The sequence below is a fragment of the Buteo buteo genome, chromosome 13 (assembly GCF_964188355.1).
Source record: "Buteo buteo chromosome 13, bButBut1.hap1.1, whole genome shotgun sequence".
Classification (NCBI taxonomy): domain Eukaryota; kingdom Metazoa; phylum Chordata; class Aves; order Accipitriformes; family Accipitridae; genus Buteo; species Buteo buteo.
In genome coordinates, this window is record NC_134183.1 from 27,685,722 (window position 1) to 27,699,757 (window position 14,036).

A 14,036-nucleotide genomic window follows, 5' to 3' on the forward strand; every position below is an offset into this window, starting at 1 on the left:
AAACCCAAAGAACGTATTATTTACACATCCACAATACAAGTTTACAAGATATCTATACATGTTAAAGTACTCTATAGTATAGAGCAGCTTCATTTAAGGGTTACTTTTTTTATGCCGTACCATTAAAAAAGATACAATCTGCGTTTACCTTTGCACAAATGGATAAAGCATCTTTTATTATTAAATTAACAGAATAAGGACTAGGTTGAATGTTAGAGATTTCAACATAAATACTGAGAGAACTCACATTACCATCTACAAGGCAGCACAATGTTACAGGAGGTTATCAGGGTTCACATACATTTATCTTTCGGTTTCACACAAGTCTGTATTAATATTTGTAAAGTGAATTCGGATCAGTTTGTGTCTTTTGACAACTGAGTACATTTTTAATAGTTATTAATCTGTAGTGTTTTAGTTGCAAGACAGAAGTGTTTAGGAAGAGAGATCATTGATTTTTGAATCCAGAGGTCTCAGGAAATAAATGTGCCTTACAGCCTTACAAGAAAAAATGACTACTTCTATCCTTTGTTCTGTAACAGAGATCCAGTTTTCAGTGACTAACCTTTTCTCCCCTTTGAACACATAATATAAATCTCCACCATCTCTGAAACCCATTGCAGTTATTTGTCCTGCTAATTCATGAATATTCCTCTGCCATGGTTATTTCTATAGTTATGTTCAATAAACAATGTGGTAGTGTGTAGTTTGCAAGCTAAAATAGCCATCTGTGTTGAACATCAGCTGCAAGTGGATACTGTAAAACCTACTAAATAGCTTACACAACTTTAGCAGGTGTTCCATTACCCTAGAAACCTCATTTGATTTCACATTATAACTGTTTGATCCTTCGGAGAGCTGGAGTGGAATGTTTATCATGGTAAGGTGATTTAATGCTGCTGTCGTCTTGGATTGTAGGCTGCCTTTAGTTACCATTAATTATTCTTGCTTTTTATCTTTCTTCTTTTTTTTTGGGTGCTGTTGAGAGGTTTTACAACTGGCACTCGGGAGATATGTGCTATAGTGAGAACACTTGACAGATTTATTTATTTATTTTTTTAGTACTTTTATCATTTGCATGAATAAGGCACAAAATGCACAGATTCAGGTAAACTCACACATAATATTTACAGAATATTGTCATTACCTGCATGACTTTGGAAAAAACCTTACATTACACAACAAAAACAAATTGATTGCACTACTGTAGAGTTTTCACAGACTGCTTCTGCCAGGCCAATTAATGTTTCTTCTTTTTTATTGATAAGAGTCTATCAGTGTGTAGGGCATTATTAAATGCAACAAAAACGTAACCTTCTCTAGTTACACAGGCCTTTGCCAAGTGAATTGATTATTAGCTGCCCTCAATAAATGAGAAGTACAGGGGCTCAAGTTCACAGTGGCCAGGTAGTGGATGGAGGCACTGTGGAAACACAGTAAAACTCCCCCGTTCCAGCCCAAAACACTAGATTTGAAATGCACAGCTCTGAATCAATAGCAGCATAACAGAGTTATGAGGAATTAAACATATCTGCACTCTTTCACTGGGTGACTATTTCATCAAGGTGTTATCATTCAGAAGGCTGGCAGAGATGCGCCATTCATCCTTAGCTGTCTCCAAACTGAACCCAATGGGCTGCAGAAGGCAGAGTCATCTGTTTGTTCAGTCATGCTCAATGTAAACAATTCCATAGCATAGAAGATGCAATGGGAATCTAAGTACATCCTAGTGTGTACGGTACACACACACACACACACACATCCACACACACGCACAGCTTTATCTGTGGCACAAACAAAATGCCACACACATGGAGAGAAAAAAAACACATTAATGCTACAGTTGGGCCAGAGACTGAATTCCAGCAAATTGATTATTAATCCAGATATTCATTGAGACATTACCATTTTCTGACATTTGTGCAAGAGGCAAGGTGAATGCATACATATTAAAATGTTCACATTTAATGGGAAGGACCACACTTAATGGCAGTCTAAAATGGAACCCATTTTTTCAAGTATTTGCTTACTGATTTTTTTCCCAATAACTTTTTTTAGCTATTTAGAACAGTAAAGTAGCCCCCCACCCCATTGTGCTACATGTCTCCTCAGCTCCAAACAAAAGAAATGTAATGACCAGCACTTTCCTTTGTTTTTGTTTTTGTTTTGTTTTTTTTTTTTTTGTGTTTGCTCTTAGCAAGTACACAAAGTCTTGCTATAGCTACATGTGGCAAGACACAGATGTTGCTGAAGTAAAGACAGTTTCTTTGGCCACTTTGTTCTCTTTAATAACAAGCAAGTCTCTGTCTTATGTGTCTACCACAACATCATCTCACAACCTGTACAGGTCAATGCCACACTCATTTTTAGCACGGACATGTCCTAGTAACTGTATTTGTTCAGTGGTCTGACTGAAGTTGTCTGAGGAACGAATGAGGGTTTTGGTGGCACATCGGGTTTTAAGGAGGGTGTCCTCTTTATTCCTGTACGAGGAAGGGTGCCGTTGCTCGTGTAGCTGCTTTGCCTGGACAAGGAAGGCTGGAGGTGAACGCTGACAGGTGCCCCTTGCATGTAGTCCATCTTTGTGCCTGCCGTGGGAGGCATGTACCCCCCACGATTAATACTAGGCTGTCTGGATAACAAAACACCATTTGGCGAGTTTAAGTTTTTAGGAAGGGCAGATATTGAATGCCTTTGTGAAGAATTTTTGTGATAACCTCTCTGCCTTTCCAAAGAGGTCATCGGTACTGCAGGAGTGGTGGGAACGTCCACTCGTTTTGTGGGGCTGTTTCTCGGAAGAGTTGATGGAGGAGAGTATAAAGATGCCTCCCTGTTGGGAACCTTAGGTGGGATCTCAGACATATTTCCCATTGGATCCAGCATTAAAGTCTGGTGGGCCACTTGAATATCTCCCATAATTGCTTTGGGATTACTAGTAGTTTCATTTAAGTGTTTCAGAAAATCATTCAGGGTGTTCCTGGAATCAACAGATCTCCTGTGGTCTCTTTTGCTGGATGGTTTTGTAAGTGGATGATCAATATGTTGCATCTTTTTGTCTGCCTTGTGCGCATTAGAATTTGAGAAAGATGTATTGTAATCGTGGGTAGCATTAGGAAGAACGATAGCACTAGGAATATGTCCATGACTTAGAGGAGAGTGGGGTGGAGGACTGGAAGGAAAAAACTGAGGGCTTTTTAGTGGGGTTTCCTTTCGTGAAGCATTGAGGTTACTATGCGCTTTGTCCGATTGACTTTTCATAGCCTGCAGAGTCTTTTGTTGAAGAACTGGTGTAGATTCAGGAGTTGGAAGCGCAGCTAATTCCGGAGGCTGGCCCCTGTGGTCCATCATCATGGACTTTGTATCACCATTTGGTGGCAACTCCTTTCTGCTAGTCAACAGGTTTGTGTAAAGTTTGGGTGAATCAATGTTTTGCTGATATTCCTTGACGGGACTATCAAACAGCCCATTCAGTTTAGCAAAGCTCCCACTGGAGTCAGTACATGACTGAGCCGATTCTGCATCTTTGTGTATTTTTCTGGATTTCCGTACAAATATATCCCGGTAACAGTACACAGCTACTCCCGCAATAAAGGCTCCCAGGACAAAAGCAGCAAAGACACAAGTGATTAGGACATTCATATGTACCATTTGGTTGGACTCTCCTGATTGTACTTCCCACCTTACACCTGCAAAAGACATGCAGTATATCATAAGTCTACATGTACTTCATACTGATACTTTTCAGAAGAAGGTAGCCTCCCTCAGAGAAGTGTCTATTGAGTGTTTGTAAGTGCTCTGTGTCTAGTGTTAGTGTAACTCAGTTGGGTCCTGCAATCCACAGCACTGGTGAATGCAAGTAATTTTGTAAATAAAAATGACTGTGTGAGCATTGATCAGTTTAAATGAAGACTGTCCATTTTCTTTGATAATGAGGAATGCTTGTTGAAGCTTCTCTCCCTATATTACGTTTGGTTTAGCCTGTCCCCAAATTTCCTTTAAGGCTCACAAATAGGGCCTGTATGTTATTAACATTAATGATTTCTGCTGGAAAATTGAGGTTAGAAGGTGCTACCGGGCCAGACAGCAATTAATAACTCATGGATGGATTTCTCTCTCAATCTTCTGCCCAACTCATCAATCAGTATCAAAAGAGAGACAGGATTATGCAAATGTGTAAAACTGTATAATGTACATACTGCATTGTTATAACCACATTAATGTAATACGGTGCAAAACTTGTAAACTAATACATCCACAGGTTGCTAGCCTTGGAGTGGCACACCTTGCATTATATAAGTGTACAATTTTTGAAGTTCCAGATTATGTCATTCTATTAGAGCACTAATTTATCTTTTCTTTTTTTCGTCAATAATGAACATAAATACTTGTGTAACATTAAAAAAAACAACTTGCAAGGTTAAGTTATTAGAGAATGTTAAAATTTAGGAACTTTTAGCTTAGACCAAGAAGCTGAATATTGGATTAGTTTTTTACTTGTGTATTAACAAGCTCCCTTTGGTTTTTTGGAGATTTTTAAAGCAACCACAGACATCTTGCAGCTAAGACAATGTTAGTTTTTAATGAAATTAATTCTGTTAACTATCCTAAGGGATGTTAAAATGAAAGAGCAAGAGGGAAGGAACAGATTCATTTTTGTTAGAGGCAAGGCCTTTGAACATTGTTAATGTTCAGGGTTATAGGTTTTAATGGCACTGTGCAGAAGAAGAAGGAAAACATGAGTGAAGTTCACTAATAGTTATGACACAAAATGTGATTCAGAACCAAGAGCAAATGATAACAAAAACTTAAAGCAAAACAGAAAATAACTGCAACAAATTAAAATGACAAATGCACTGCCATAATGGCTGATAGGAAACCTGATATGTTTTGGTAAATGGTAATAAAACACAAATGGTTTTTGGCTGGTGAGATTTTCAGGAAATACAGAATTGTGCAAACATGTCTGTCACCTGGCTATGCTGTGTACTGATGAAGACTTGCGTTAAGTTTTGGTTATGGGAGTGGAAGCGTCTTGATTCGTTGGTTGACTGCAATAGTCCTACTGAATTAAAGTCTTTGTTGCTGTAAGAGCCGAATCAAAGGTTCACTTAGCTGAAAGAATGGCTACAGAAAGATGAATTACATTCAGAATGTGTTTCTTTTTGTGTTTGTCTTAAAACACATGTATGTGTCTCTATGTACTGAGATAATCTATAAACTGATGCTCACAGCCAGAGAATAAAAATTCAGCACACCCTTACTCGGATCTGACCCATGTTCTTCAGAAACATGCTACAGGCAGGCAGAGTTAGGGATATGCCCCATTTAACACATGGATCTGTCATGGAGCTGTGCTTCGTTTTCTGTTCTCTCCCCACCCCCAAAAATACCCCACTCACAAACCAAATGAAAAAAGAAAACCCATTAAGCTCTTGTAAGCAGCCATTCACGAGGACTAACAGTCTTATCCAAACTAGACTGGTTTGAAAACAACCACCAGAGATGCAGGTAAGTTGTGAATGTAATTTTTTTTAATACATCCAGAACTCCCACTGATTTTAATGGGAGCTTTGGAGCACCCCAGGAATAAAAGGCTGAGCTTATTATCTGTGTTTCCTGTTATAACCTCTAAGCAGCACTCTGTACACTGGATAAGTAGGTATGAAAAACATGATTGCACTGTCTGCATACTCACAGGAAATGCATGTAATATACAGCCCAACTATCATGGCTGTTACATTTAAGCCTTAGACAATGTTGAGACTATCAGGTTTCCATTCAGCTGCAATGTATTCCCTGGTAAGGCCTTACCCTTTGGGACACCTGATAATGGATCAGAATAATCAGAAGTGTTTGGGTCATCTTGAACTACAAATTTCCGAGAGCCAGTCACTTTAGGTTTCCAGGAACCAATCACTTTAGGTGATATAACTGGGATACTTGCCATTGTGGTAATGGAAGCTGAGGAGAACTCCATGTCTGTGGTGGCAAACAGATTTTTATTAATGTGTATTACAGTCAGGCTTTCCTCACTGTTTCATGGCACATCTAAGCTATAGCTGGAGACAGTATTTAATGGGAGTTACAGTCAGAGCAAAATGTGACCCCCTACACTCTGCAGAAGTACAGAGGGCTGGTTAAAATCAGTTGGTTCAAAACTTTAAGTACAAAAAAAACCAACCCCAAAACATTAAAAGATCAACAGCTGCTAGCCAAAAAGCCAGAGAAGTCAAACATGAAAGCAGTGCAAAAGTTAAAGTAAGCAACTGGTGGAGGTGAAAAGCACAACTTGTTCTACTTATATTCTTCACTGGAGACAACATACTTGGCTGCCTTTTAAACATCTTCAAAAAAAAAAAAAAGTTACTTGGAAAGATACACACTCATGACAGGTTACACCTGAGAAACCAGATCAGCTCCATTAGTGCTATTATGGTACACCATGAACTGCTGAATGAGCCAGTTCTACAGGTGGGGATGAAAGGAATGTTTTTAACCCCTATTTTGTAATGGTTCCTAACGAACAATGTTGCATAGATTCTGGCTCCTCTGTAGTACATCTGCTGAACAGAACCACCATAGCCTACATGAAAATGCACATGAGGAGGAAACACATCAAACTGGGTTTACAATCCAACGTCTACTTTGTGTTTTGTGTTCACTATCCCAGTAGGTTTGGGCATGAATGTCTATGGCTTGAGATCTGACTGAGAAATGTACATCAAATACACACTCACTCAGGACTTGAAAATAAGGTTCGGTTGTATCTGTGTCCTAAAATACCACTTTGAAAATTCAGTTGATAAACACTCGTGCGAGCAAGGTAGCATTTCCATGTAACACAGTTTGGGGTTTTTTTTTTTGCTTTCCTAAGTGAGTCTCTTAACTTACATTACAGGTAAGTATATCTGGGAAATATTTGTCTCAAACATTACTTCTTGTCAAGTTACAGAACTGCAAATATCAGAAACCAAAACACAAAATAATGTTCTTGTTCTTGTTGCGCTCTTGTAAATTTAACATACAAACAGATTATTTTCATATTTGTCAGTCAGAAACGTGCCCTCGGTTTGAAAGCAGAGACTCAAGTTCTGGGAGCAAAGACTGGAAAATAAGGGCTCAGTCTTGCTCCTGTCGAAATCAACACAGGCTCTGCTTTTGAGTTCAACAGAGGAGCACTAGGTCCTGTCTCCCTGAACAGCAGGGGCTGACGGTGAAAACACTACTAGAAAAGTCACTGAAGGAGAAAAGGATGCCAAAGTCCATCTGACAACAATGCATGAAGGTTTTTCTAAGCCACCTTTGTCTTCACAAGTCCTCATTCAGCTACATAGTTTGTGATGTTAAATTTTTTCCATTAGCATAAACTACTTAAAACATTTAAAAAATATAGAAATACACATTTTAGAAAATGTGTATTTGTGCAAAAAGCTTGCTGGGAAAGAAGGAAAAGAGGAAAGGAGAGGTAAGGAGGAAGATGATGAAATTCTGCCATTCATCTACTAGAGATGACCAATAGGGGCATTCACAAATGCATGGCTGGGGATAAAGAGTAAAAGCTTAGTGGACGTTCGTGCAGTGAAGATGTCATCTATGTTAATCAGGCTCTTTAATAAAAGATGTCTCAATAAATAATGAGCTGTTAACATGCGGCTACACAGGGTGAAGTGCTGAGTGAGAAGAGTCTGACTATCTTTACCATCAGTGGGAACATGAGTAAAAGCACAAAAATGGAGGATTGCCAACTGTGCAAAAGGAAGGAAAAAAGGGCTGAAAATGCTGAACTGAAGGAAAGTAAAGGTCATTAATTCAAAAAAATTAAAAAAAACTAACCAGATGTTGGGTCGCCAAATATTTTGTAATCTGGTGTAGCTGTAGTAGGCAAAATTTCTAAAAGAATTAAAGGAACAAGTAATCAGTAAAAAGTAACAAAAAGAAAGCAAAAGATCTCAAACCTGAGTAATGGAAAATAAAAAATAAAATATTACTGGTTACAAAAAATAAATTCTTCAATACTTTGCTGTAGACCCCAAACAGTTGTAAACTGGTGAAAGAAAGACAAAACTCTGCCACCCAGGACCAAAAAGCTCAGCTTTGTGAACATCCACAGTAACACTAGCTGATGTGTTCACCATGTTACTGAAAAGCTCATCATAAATTTAACATCCATAGTGAGGTGTGGCCACAGACTACCGTTGAGACATAATTAACGAGCAGCAATGACTATGCCTTACCATGGCAGTCCCCAAACTGGGCTGTGTTGCCGTATTCGACATCTTGTACATATCCTCCGGTGCTGTGGTTGTATGAAACAAACAAAGAGAACCTGCAATTAACAGTATTAGTAGGGAAACAAATGGTGATTTTTTTTTTTTCTGGAAGCAGCAAATGGAAACACATACAAGAGCTAGTGTATGGCCCCAAAAATTGTTTTACAAAATGAACAAGTTAGTTATAACCAGGCTTTAAAACTCTATATACCTGCTTATGCAAGGAAAAAGACAAAAAAAATTTAAAAAAATCCCTTTTTTTCAGCAACTTCATCATGTCTTTTGCATTGGGCATGCTCTTGTTTTTAGATACAACCATCCAATTATACTAGTTAAACTTTGCACTGGCCTGCTACAAAGGCCTCTTTTTCAGATACAGCTGCTAATGCACTGTATATTACAGACTTGATTTGTGCAAAATGCCTTTGGTATGCATATATATCACCCAAGCTCCAGTGTGGAGGCAAAATCTTACTCTTTTCCCACTGTGAACCCTGTGCTTTCATATTTGCAATTGACTGTGCCCTGGCCGTGAGCACGCCTGGGGCAGCATACTGTCTACTGTCCTCTCTGAGCTGCTCAGGTTTGCAGGTAGCAATTTCTTGCCTTCCTGCCTCCAACTGCTCTTCCTAGGGGTCTGCTTGTCCTCCACCACTCCCCCACCCCCAAAACTCCCACTGAAAGCAAGTCTTCACCCAGAAGTTGCAGAATTAGGTCAGACTTCAGCATTCTGTTCTCTTACATATACAGTACACTGAAAAAACATCTTAAAAAAAAAAATGGAGATTTATGAATTGAGTGCAAGGGAACAGGCATAGGATATGAGCTCACGTGGTCTATAAAGCATATGTAGAGATGCTGGGCTAATTTGAAAAAGAATACTTACAGCATAAAAGAATACTTACAGCATGCCTGGTGTCACTCTTCCACATGCCTCGTGGTCTAACCAGCCACAGTACGGGTCCCGTGAAGCAATACATGCCCTTGCAAGAGAAAAACCCCAAAAAATCATGCATTTTTTACTTCCTTCCTAAGAGATGTTGGTGCCTTTCCTTTAAGGGGGAGTTCAGGAACGGGGCCGTACTTTTTACATGACCCGTGACGCTCACACCGACTCAGAGGAATTCTAATGACGCAGCTGGAGAATGCCACGAACAGAGCATGGTGGTCTCTATCCAGCTGAAGGGAAATGACTCTTCTGTCCTCCTCGCTCTCAGCATTACACCTGGTCAGCAAAAATAATGGGAGGCCATTATTTTAGTAACTGTAGTACTTTGTGCAACGCTTACACTGCAAACATTTTATTTATTTATTGTCTATGCAGATACTGAAAAGAGACTTTTTACATATATAAGTGTAACTTACTGGTCTTTGCTGAGTGATTTCTAAACAAACCTATGGGTTATCAAATGCCAGCTTCTGGCTCTTATTTACAGCTAGGTGACAAGTTCGCTGAACTATGTAGGAAAGAAATCCAAATCCATTTTCTCTGTTCTCTCGGTCGGCATAAATATCTCAACAGAGCAGAACCGAAGTCCTGTATTGGACAACTGTAAAGTCTAATTGGAACGCTTCCATTCCCAAATTCTTTGTGCAAGAATAAGCAAGTTTAAAATGATTAGATGTAGTTTATACATTATTGGTCACTCTTGAGAAACCCTCAAGATAAGCTCACATCATTTCTTTTTAACAGCAGCAGACAGTTCTGACGTGTCATACTCAGGAAGAAGTGTATCTATTTGTGGAAGAATTAGACTGTATCATTGACGTCACTGGAGTGGAATTAGGTTGTTCACTCAACCCATGCAAAATGGCAAGTGACCAAATATTTTCAGGTTATTCAACACAGGGAACACCATGAAATGACAAACAAGAGGTGATGTTGGTGATAATGAGTTGGTTTTCGTTTACCATAATTTGTTTTAGCTAGGTACCAAGGACAAGATGAAGAGCTTAGGTGTTCTCATAATACTTACTTTGCATGATTATATGCTTCAATCTCTTCCAGTAACACACTGTCATTCAAAGAAAAAGGCCTGGTCTTTGCCAAGATTTTAAGTACTACTCCTGCTTCGGAGCCAACAAATATGACTGTGTAGTTCTGGTAGGGTCCAGCAGCGTGGTCTACAGCAATTGCTGTCAATCTGTATCTATCAAGACCAAAAGGTGTATCATTAACAGCACGCTTTCTCGTTTTCCTTTTCACATGCGTTATTTGTGAACAATGTCATACCTGACACGTGTTTTGGTAAACCAGGGCTCCTCAATGACTGAGGGAACAGCTGAATCCATCAAAGGATGAGATTTGATGAAGGAGAGTGTTTCGTCTGGGAAATCAATGGAGGTTTTGTAAGCTTCTGCTAGGCCGTGTTTTGCACAGCAGCCAGGTCTGAAAGGAGAGCAACATTGTTTTCCTCTTGATATTTTAGTTAATGAGAGACGGCAGCCTGCTAATGAGCATCCTTATGGCTGAAGTGTAAAGCTCTGCTTTGGTTTTTACCTGACAAGACACTCAAGAGTGCAGCTGATTTAAGGTAGCTCTTTACAAGGACGATATTATGGCACCATGACTAAGAACCTTTTACCTTGGCTTTGGTACTTTGTCTTCAGGTACAGCTGTCCAAACAGAGTCAGGAGTCTTTTGTTCTTTAAATCTCCCTTTAAAGACTTTCTCAATGTCATCCATGCTGAAAGCACATACTGCTGAACCAGGGATGCTGCAAAATTAGAAAAATAGTTGCAAGAACTCAGACTACAATGGCACCAATTTCAGTGTAAGAGAGAACCAAAGAACTACCTTTGATGTAAGGTTGCTCATCTCTCACCTGTTAAGCTGTGTGGTGAATACACCGACAACCGTGGGGACTCCATTGATTTCTATTATGTCTGTGATAGACTGCAGAACATCGAAGTAGAAGAATGAATCCCCAGGAACTGAGCAGTTGAGCCGAGCTTTCAGAAAGGATGTCCAATGTTTCTCCAGGACTCTTTGGGACCCTCCCATGTCATTTTTACATATGCGAGCTACACGGGAATACACAGCCTGTGAAGGGAAAAAAAAAAAAAAAAAAAGAAAAGGGACAAAGGCTTGAGAGATGCAAGGAAGACAGTGCCTGTTTCTGCTGTTAATGAAACACCAAAGATAATTTTGTTAACAGGAAGGTGCCATTTATCTGCACAGAAAGGATGAAAGCAAACAGTGTTTAGCTCGTAGTGCACAGGCATCTTAAACCTATCACCAAGCAAATGCAACTCTGCAGCTTGTCCCCACCCTTTTTTCCCTTCAAAATCATATTGTTAGTGAGATTTAAAGACTTTAATTAACCATGTGTAAAGGACTTAATAATTTATTATAGAATATCCTTCCATGGTAAGGCATGAGTATTATACTCTGTACTGGCATGACTGAATTATTCAATATCCAGGGACATTAGAGAAACTTCTTTGAAACTCTTCTTTTGTGTTGTTTCCTTTTGTTTCTTTAACATGCATGAAAAAACCCTCAGACTTTCCATTACTTGCCACAAGTGTTAAGGCAACAGCAACACTAAGGCCAGAGCAACACTAAAAGATACCTGTAGCGAGCTCGCCTAAACAGCAAGGCATAGAGAACAGAAACAACTTTTTGGCTGAAGAATGGACTGTTCTATTTCTCTCCTCCCCACCCCCGCCGTAAATTATAATGATGGGAAAACTGTGCGAACTCTGTACTAGCCCCTACTTTGTATTGTAAACTTTGCTTGTTACTGATGCCGTTTTAGGATGATCTCGTTCTGCTACGGCTCATGGCTACCTGACAGCTCGCTGTGACGATACCTACCTTGCCTAAATTATTGTGCTCTACAGCAATTTCTCGGAAGAAGAAATAAACGTAGTTCCCATATTCTATGGCATGGAGAAAATGTGGTTCTGTAAGAAAGAGTAAGGAGAAGGTTACTTCAAAGAACTACTTAATCAGCATACGACACTGACTATGCTGTGTGACTTGGCGGCTTCTCCACAGGTCCATACCAGCTAACATGAGCTCCAGTCTTGCAGATACTTTAGGATGTCCAAATATGGGTGCGCTGGAGCTTAAATGAACTTGAAGTCTCTAATGTTGGCTAATGGCCTGTAAAAAGGCCTCACAGAAATTGCACTTCAGTTAAGGTATTTTGTTACTGCAGATTCATTCACTGATGTATTTAACAAAAATTTTGCTTTATTTGTATTAAACTGCTTTTTTGTCATAATCGTACTATATCGAAAGCTGCATATATGCTAACATTCTAGCATACGTGTAAATCATGCTGGCTGTGAACTACCTGACCCTCTGTGCCACTGAAATTACATCTGCCATGTGTATGGGAAAATACTCCCCCAACTTACCTTTTATCCATTTGGAATCATACTTTATTGTTCTTAGGGCAGATCCATCCCCCATGCTGCGATAAATAACAGCGTCACTTGCCAGGAAATCTGCTACTGTTGCTGAATACAATTTTCCATCTAAAACAGAAGTTGAAAACGTGGTATTAAGAGGCCTTTAATAATCTACAGAATTCTGACTAGCCTGTATTTTTCCCCAGTTCTTTCCTGCTACTCTTCCCCAAAGTGCTGTAACCTATTTATTAACAGGTCAGCTTCTAATCCTTTGGAGGCCCTTTTAAAAATTTAAGAGCAGGGGCACCATGACACCTTTAGCTTTCCTGTGCTCGCTTTAAAAGCTCTCTGGCTCCTTTGGTGTCATTAATCATTTAGACTCATTACAAGCAAAAGTTCTTACCAGCAAAGAGGGCGACATTGGTTTGTCTGGCATCAAATGGGCATCTTGCCAAACCACTAATTTCCTCCCCATCATACTCTAAGGTATTCAGCTAGAGAAGAAAAATAAATGGGTGATAGTGCCATTTCTATTTTGTACACTGGCACAGGAGTAAAACATTGTCTTTCCACAAAACTTAATTCAGCACATTGGCTTCTGTCTGTTTTTACTTCACCTTGAAGCACTCTCCAATCACACTGGATGTATTTGCTATAGCATAATTAATGCAAGCAAACCCAGTAACAGATTAATGACATTTTCAATATTCTTACCCGATAGTATCTGCACATAGGGTTAAATGCATTTGTTCCACAGACAAACACCATCTCATCATTCCTTGGAACAAAGACTTTAATGAAGTTATGGCATTCGTCCTGAAAAGAGAGTAAGATGTATAATCACAGACTTCACATACATATTTGTGTTGTTCTATGATGTATGTGCTAAGCTTACTTTATGTTTGCCTTTCATAGCACAGTTCTCTCTGTCCTGCTGCCTTGACCTCCATGTTAATTTCTGTTAAATCAAACCAGAAAAGAACATTAGATTTCCTTTCCACAAAAAAATCTTAAAAAAATTAAACCCGAAGAAAATACCTCTCCCTTGCCAGCACCTGTATCTACTCACCTTGCTTGCAGTAACTTCTGATTTTGGAACTTCATTTAAGTTTACAGTGTAAACTTGGTCCCTTTTGCAAAAAGACACAAGTAAATTCATTAATTCATTTGCCTTATTTTTTTATAAGCTAAATCTATTTTTAGAGTGTTTTGTTAGACCAGAAACTTCTATGAAATGCTTATGGATTTATTATGTGTTTAATACAAATTGGAGAAGACTGGTCATGGGCAACATGGGGTGGTTTTAATTTTTATTGGTATGGTCCTTAGACAGCACCTACAGTGTCCAGCTATCCATCTCTGTCCTTCCGTTCTGCTGAAGACTAATCCGGACTGTAAATTTCA

At 39.2% G+C, this 14,036-nt stretch overlaps 1 protein-coding gene across 10 annotated transcripts in view; it reads right to left on the reverse strand.

Annotated features, from left to right (window-relative positions):
- Window positions 1-100: 100 nt before the first annotated feature.
- The window catches only part of SEMA6D (semaphorin 6D), a 140,972-nt gene continuing 127,036 nt past the window's right edge, over window positions 101-14,036 (reverse strand). For 5 of the 10 annotated variants that reach the window (XM_075045246.1, XM_075045244.1, XM_075045243.1 and 2 more), the window contains exons 4-19: window positions 13,702-13,762; window positions 13,528-13,590; window positions 13,347-13,448; window positions 13,036-13,126; window positions 12,639-12,758; window positions 12,091-12,179; window positions 11,096-11,313; window positions 10,856-10,987; window positions 10,504-10,659; window positions 10,247-10,420; window positions 9,355-9,495; window positions 9,176-9,253; window positions 8,235-8,326; window positions 7,834-7,890; window positions 5,812-5,979; window positions 101-3,686 (exon numbers count right to left, since the gene is read on the reverse strand). In XM_075045246.1, coding sequence (XP_074901347.1) covers window positions 2,383-3,686; window positions 5,812-5,979; window positions 7,834-7,890; window positions 8,235-8,326; window positions 9,176-9,253; window positions 9,355-9,495; window positions 10,247-10,420; window positions 10,504-10,659; window positions 10,856-10,987; window positions 11,096-11,313; window positions 12,091-12,179; window positions 12,639-12,758; window positions 13,036-13,126; window positions 13,347-13,448; window positions 13,528-13,590; window positions 13,702-13,762 — 3,046 coding nt within the window. In that variant the 3' untranslated portion in view covers window positions 101-2,382. The remainder of the gene's footprint in view (window positions 3,687-5,811; window positions 5,980-7,833; window positions 7,891-8,234; window positions 8,327-9,175; window positions 9,254-9,354; window positions 9,496-10,246; window positions 10,421-10,503; window positions 10,660-10,855; window positions 10,988-11,095; window positions 11,314-12,090; window positions 12,180-12,638; window positions 12,759-13,035; window positions 13,127-13,346; window positions 13,449-13,527; window positions 13,591-13,701; window positions 13,763-14,036) is intronic. The other 5 variants (XM_075045238.1, XM_075045241.1, XM_075045242.1 and 2 more) reach the window with 5 other exon arrangements.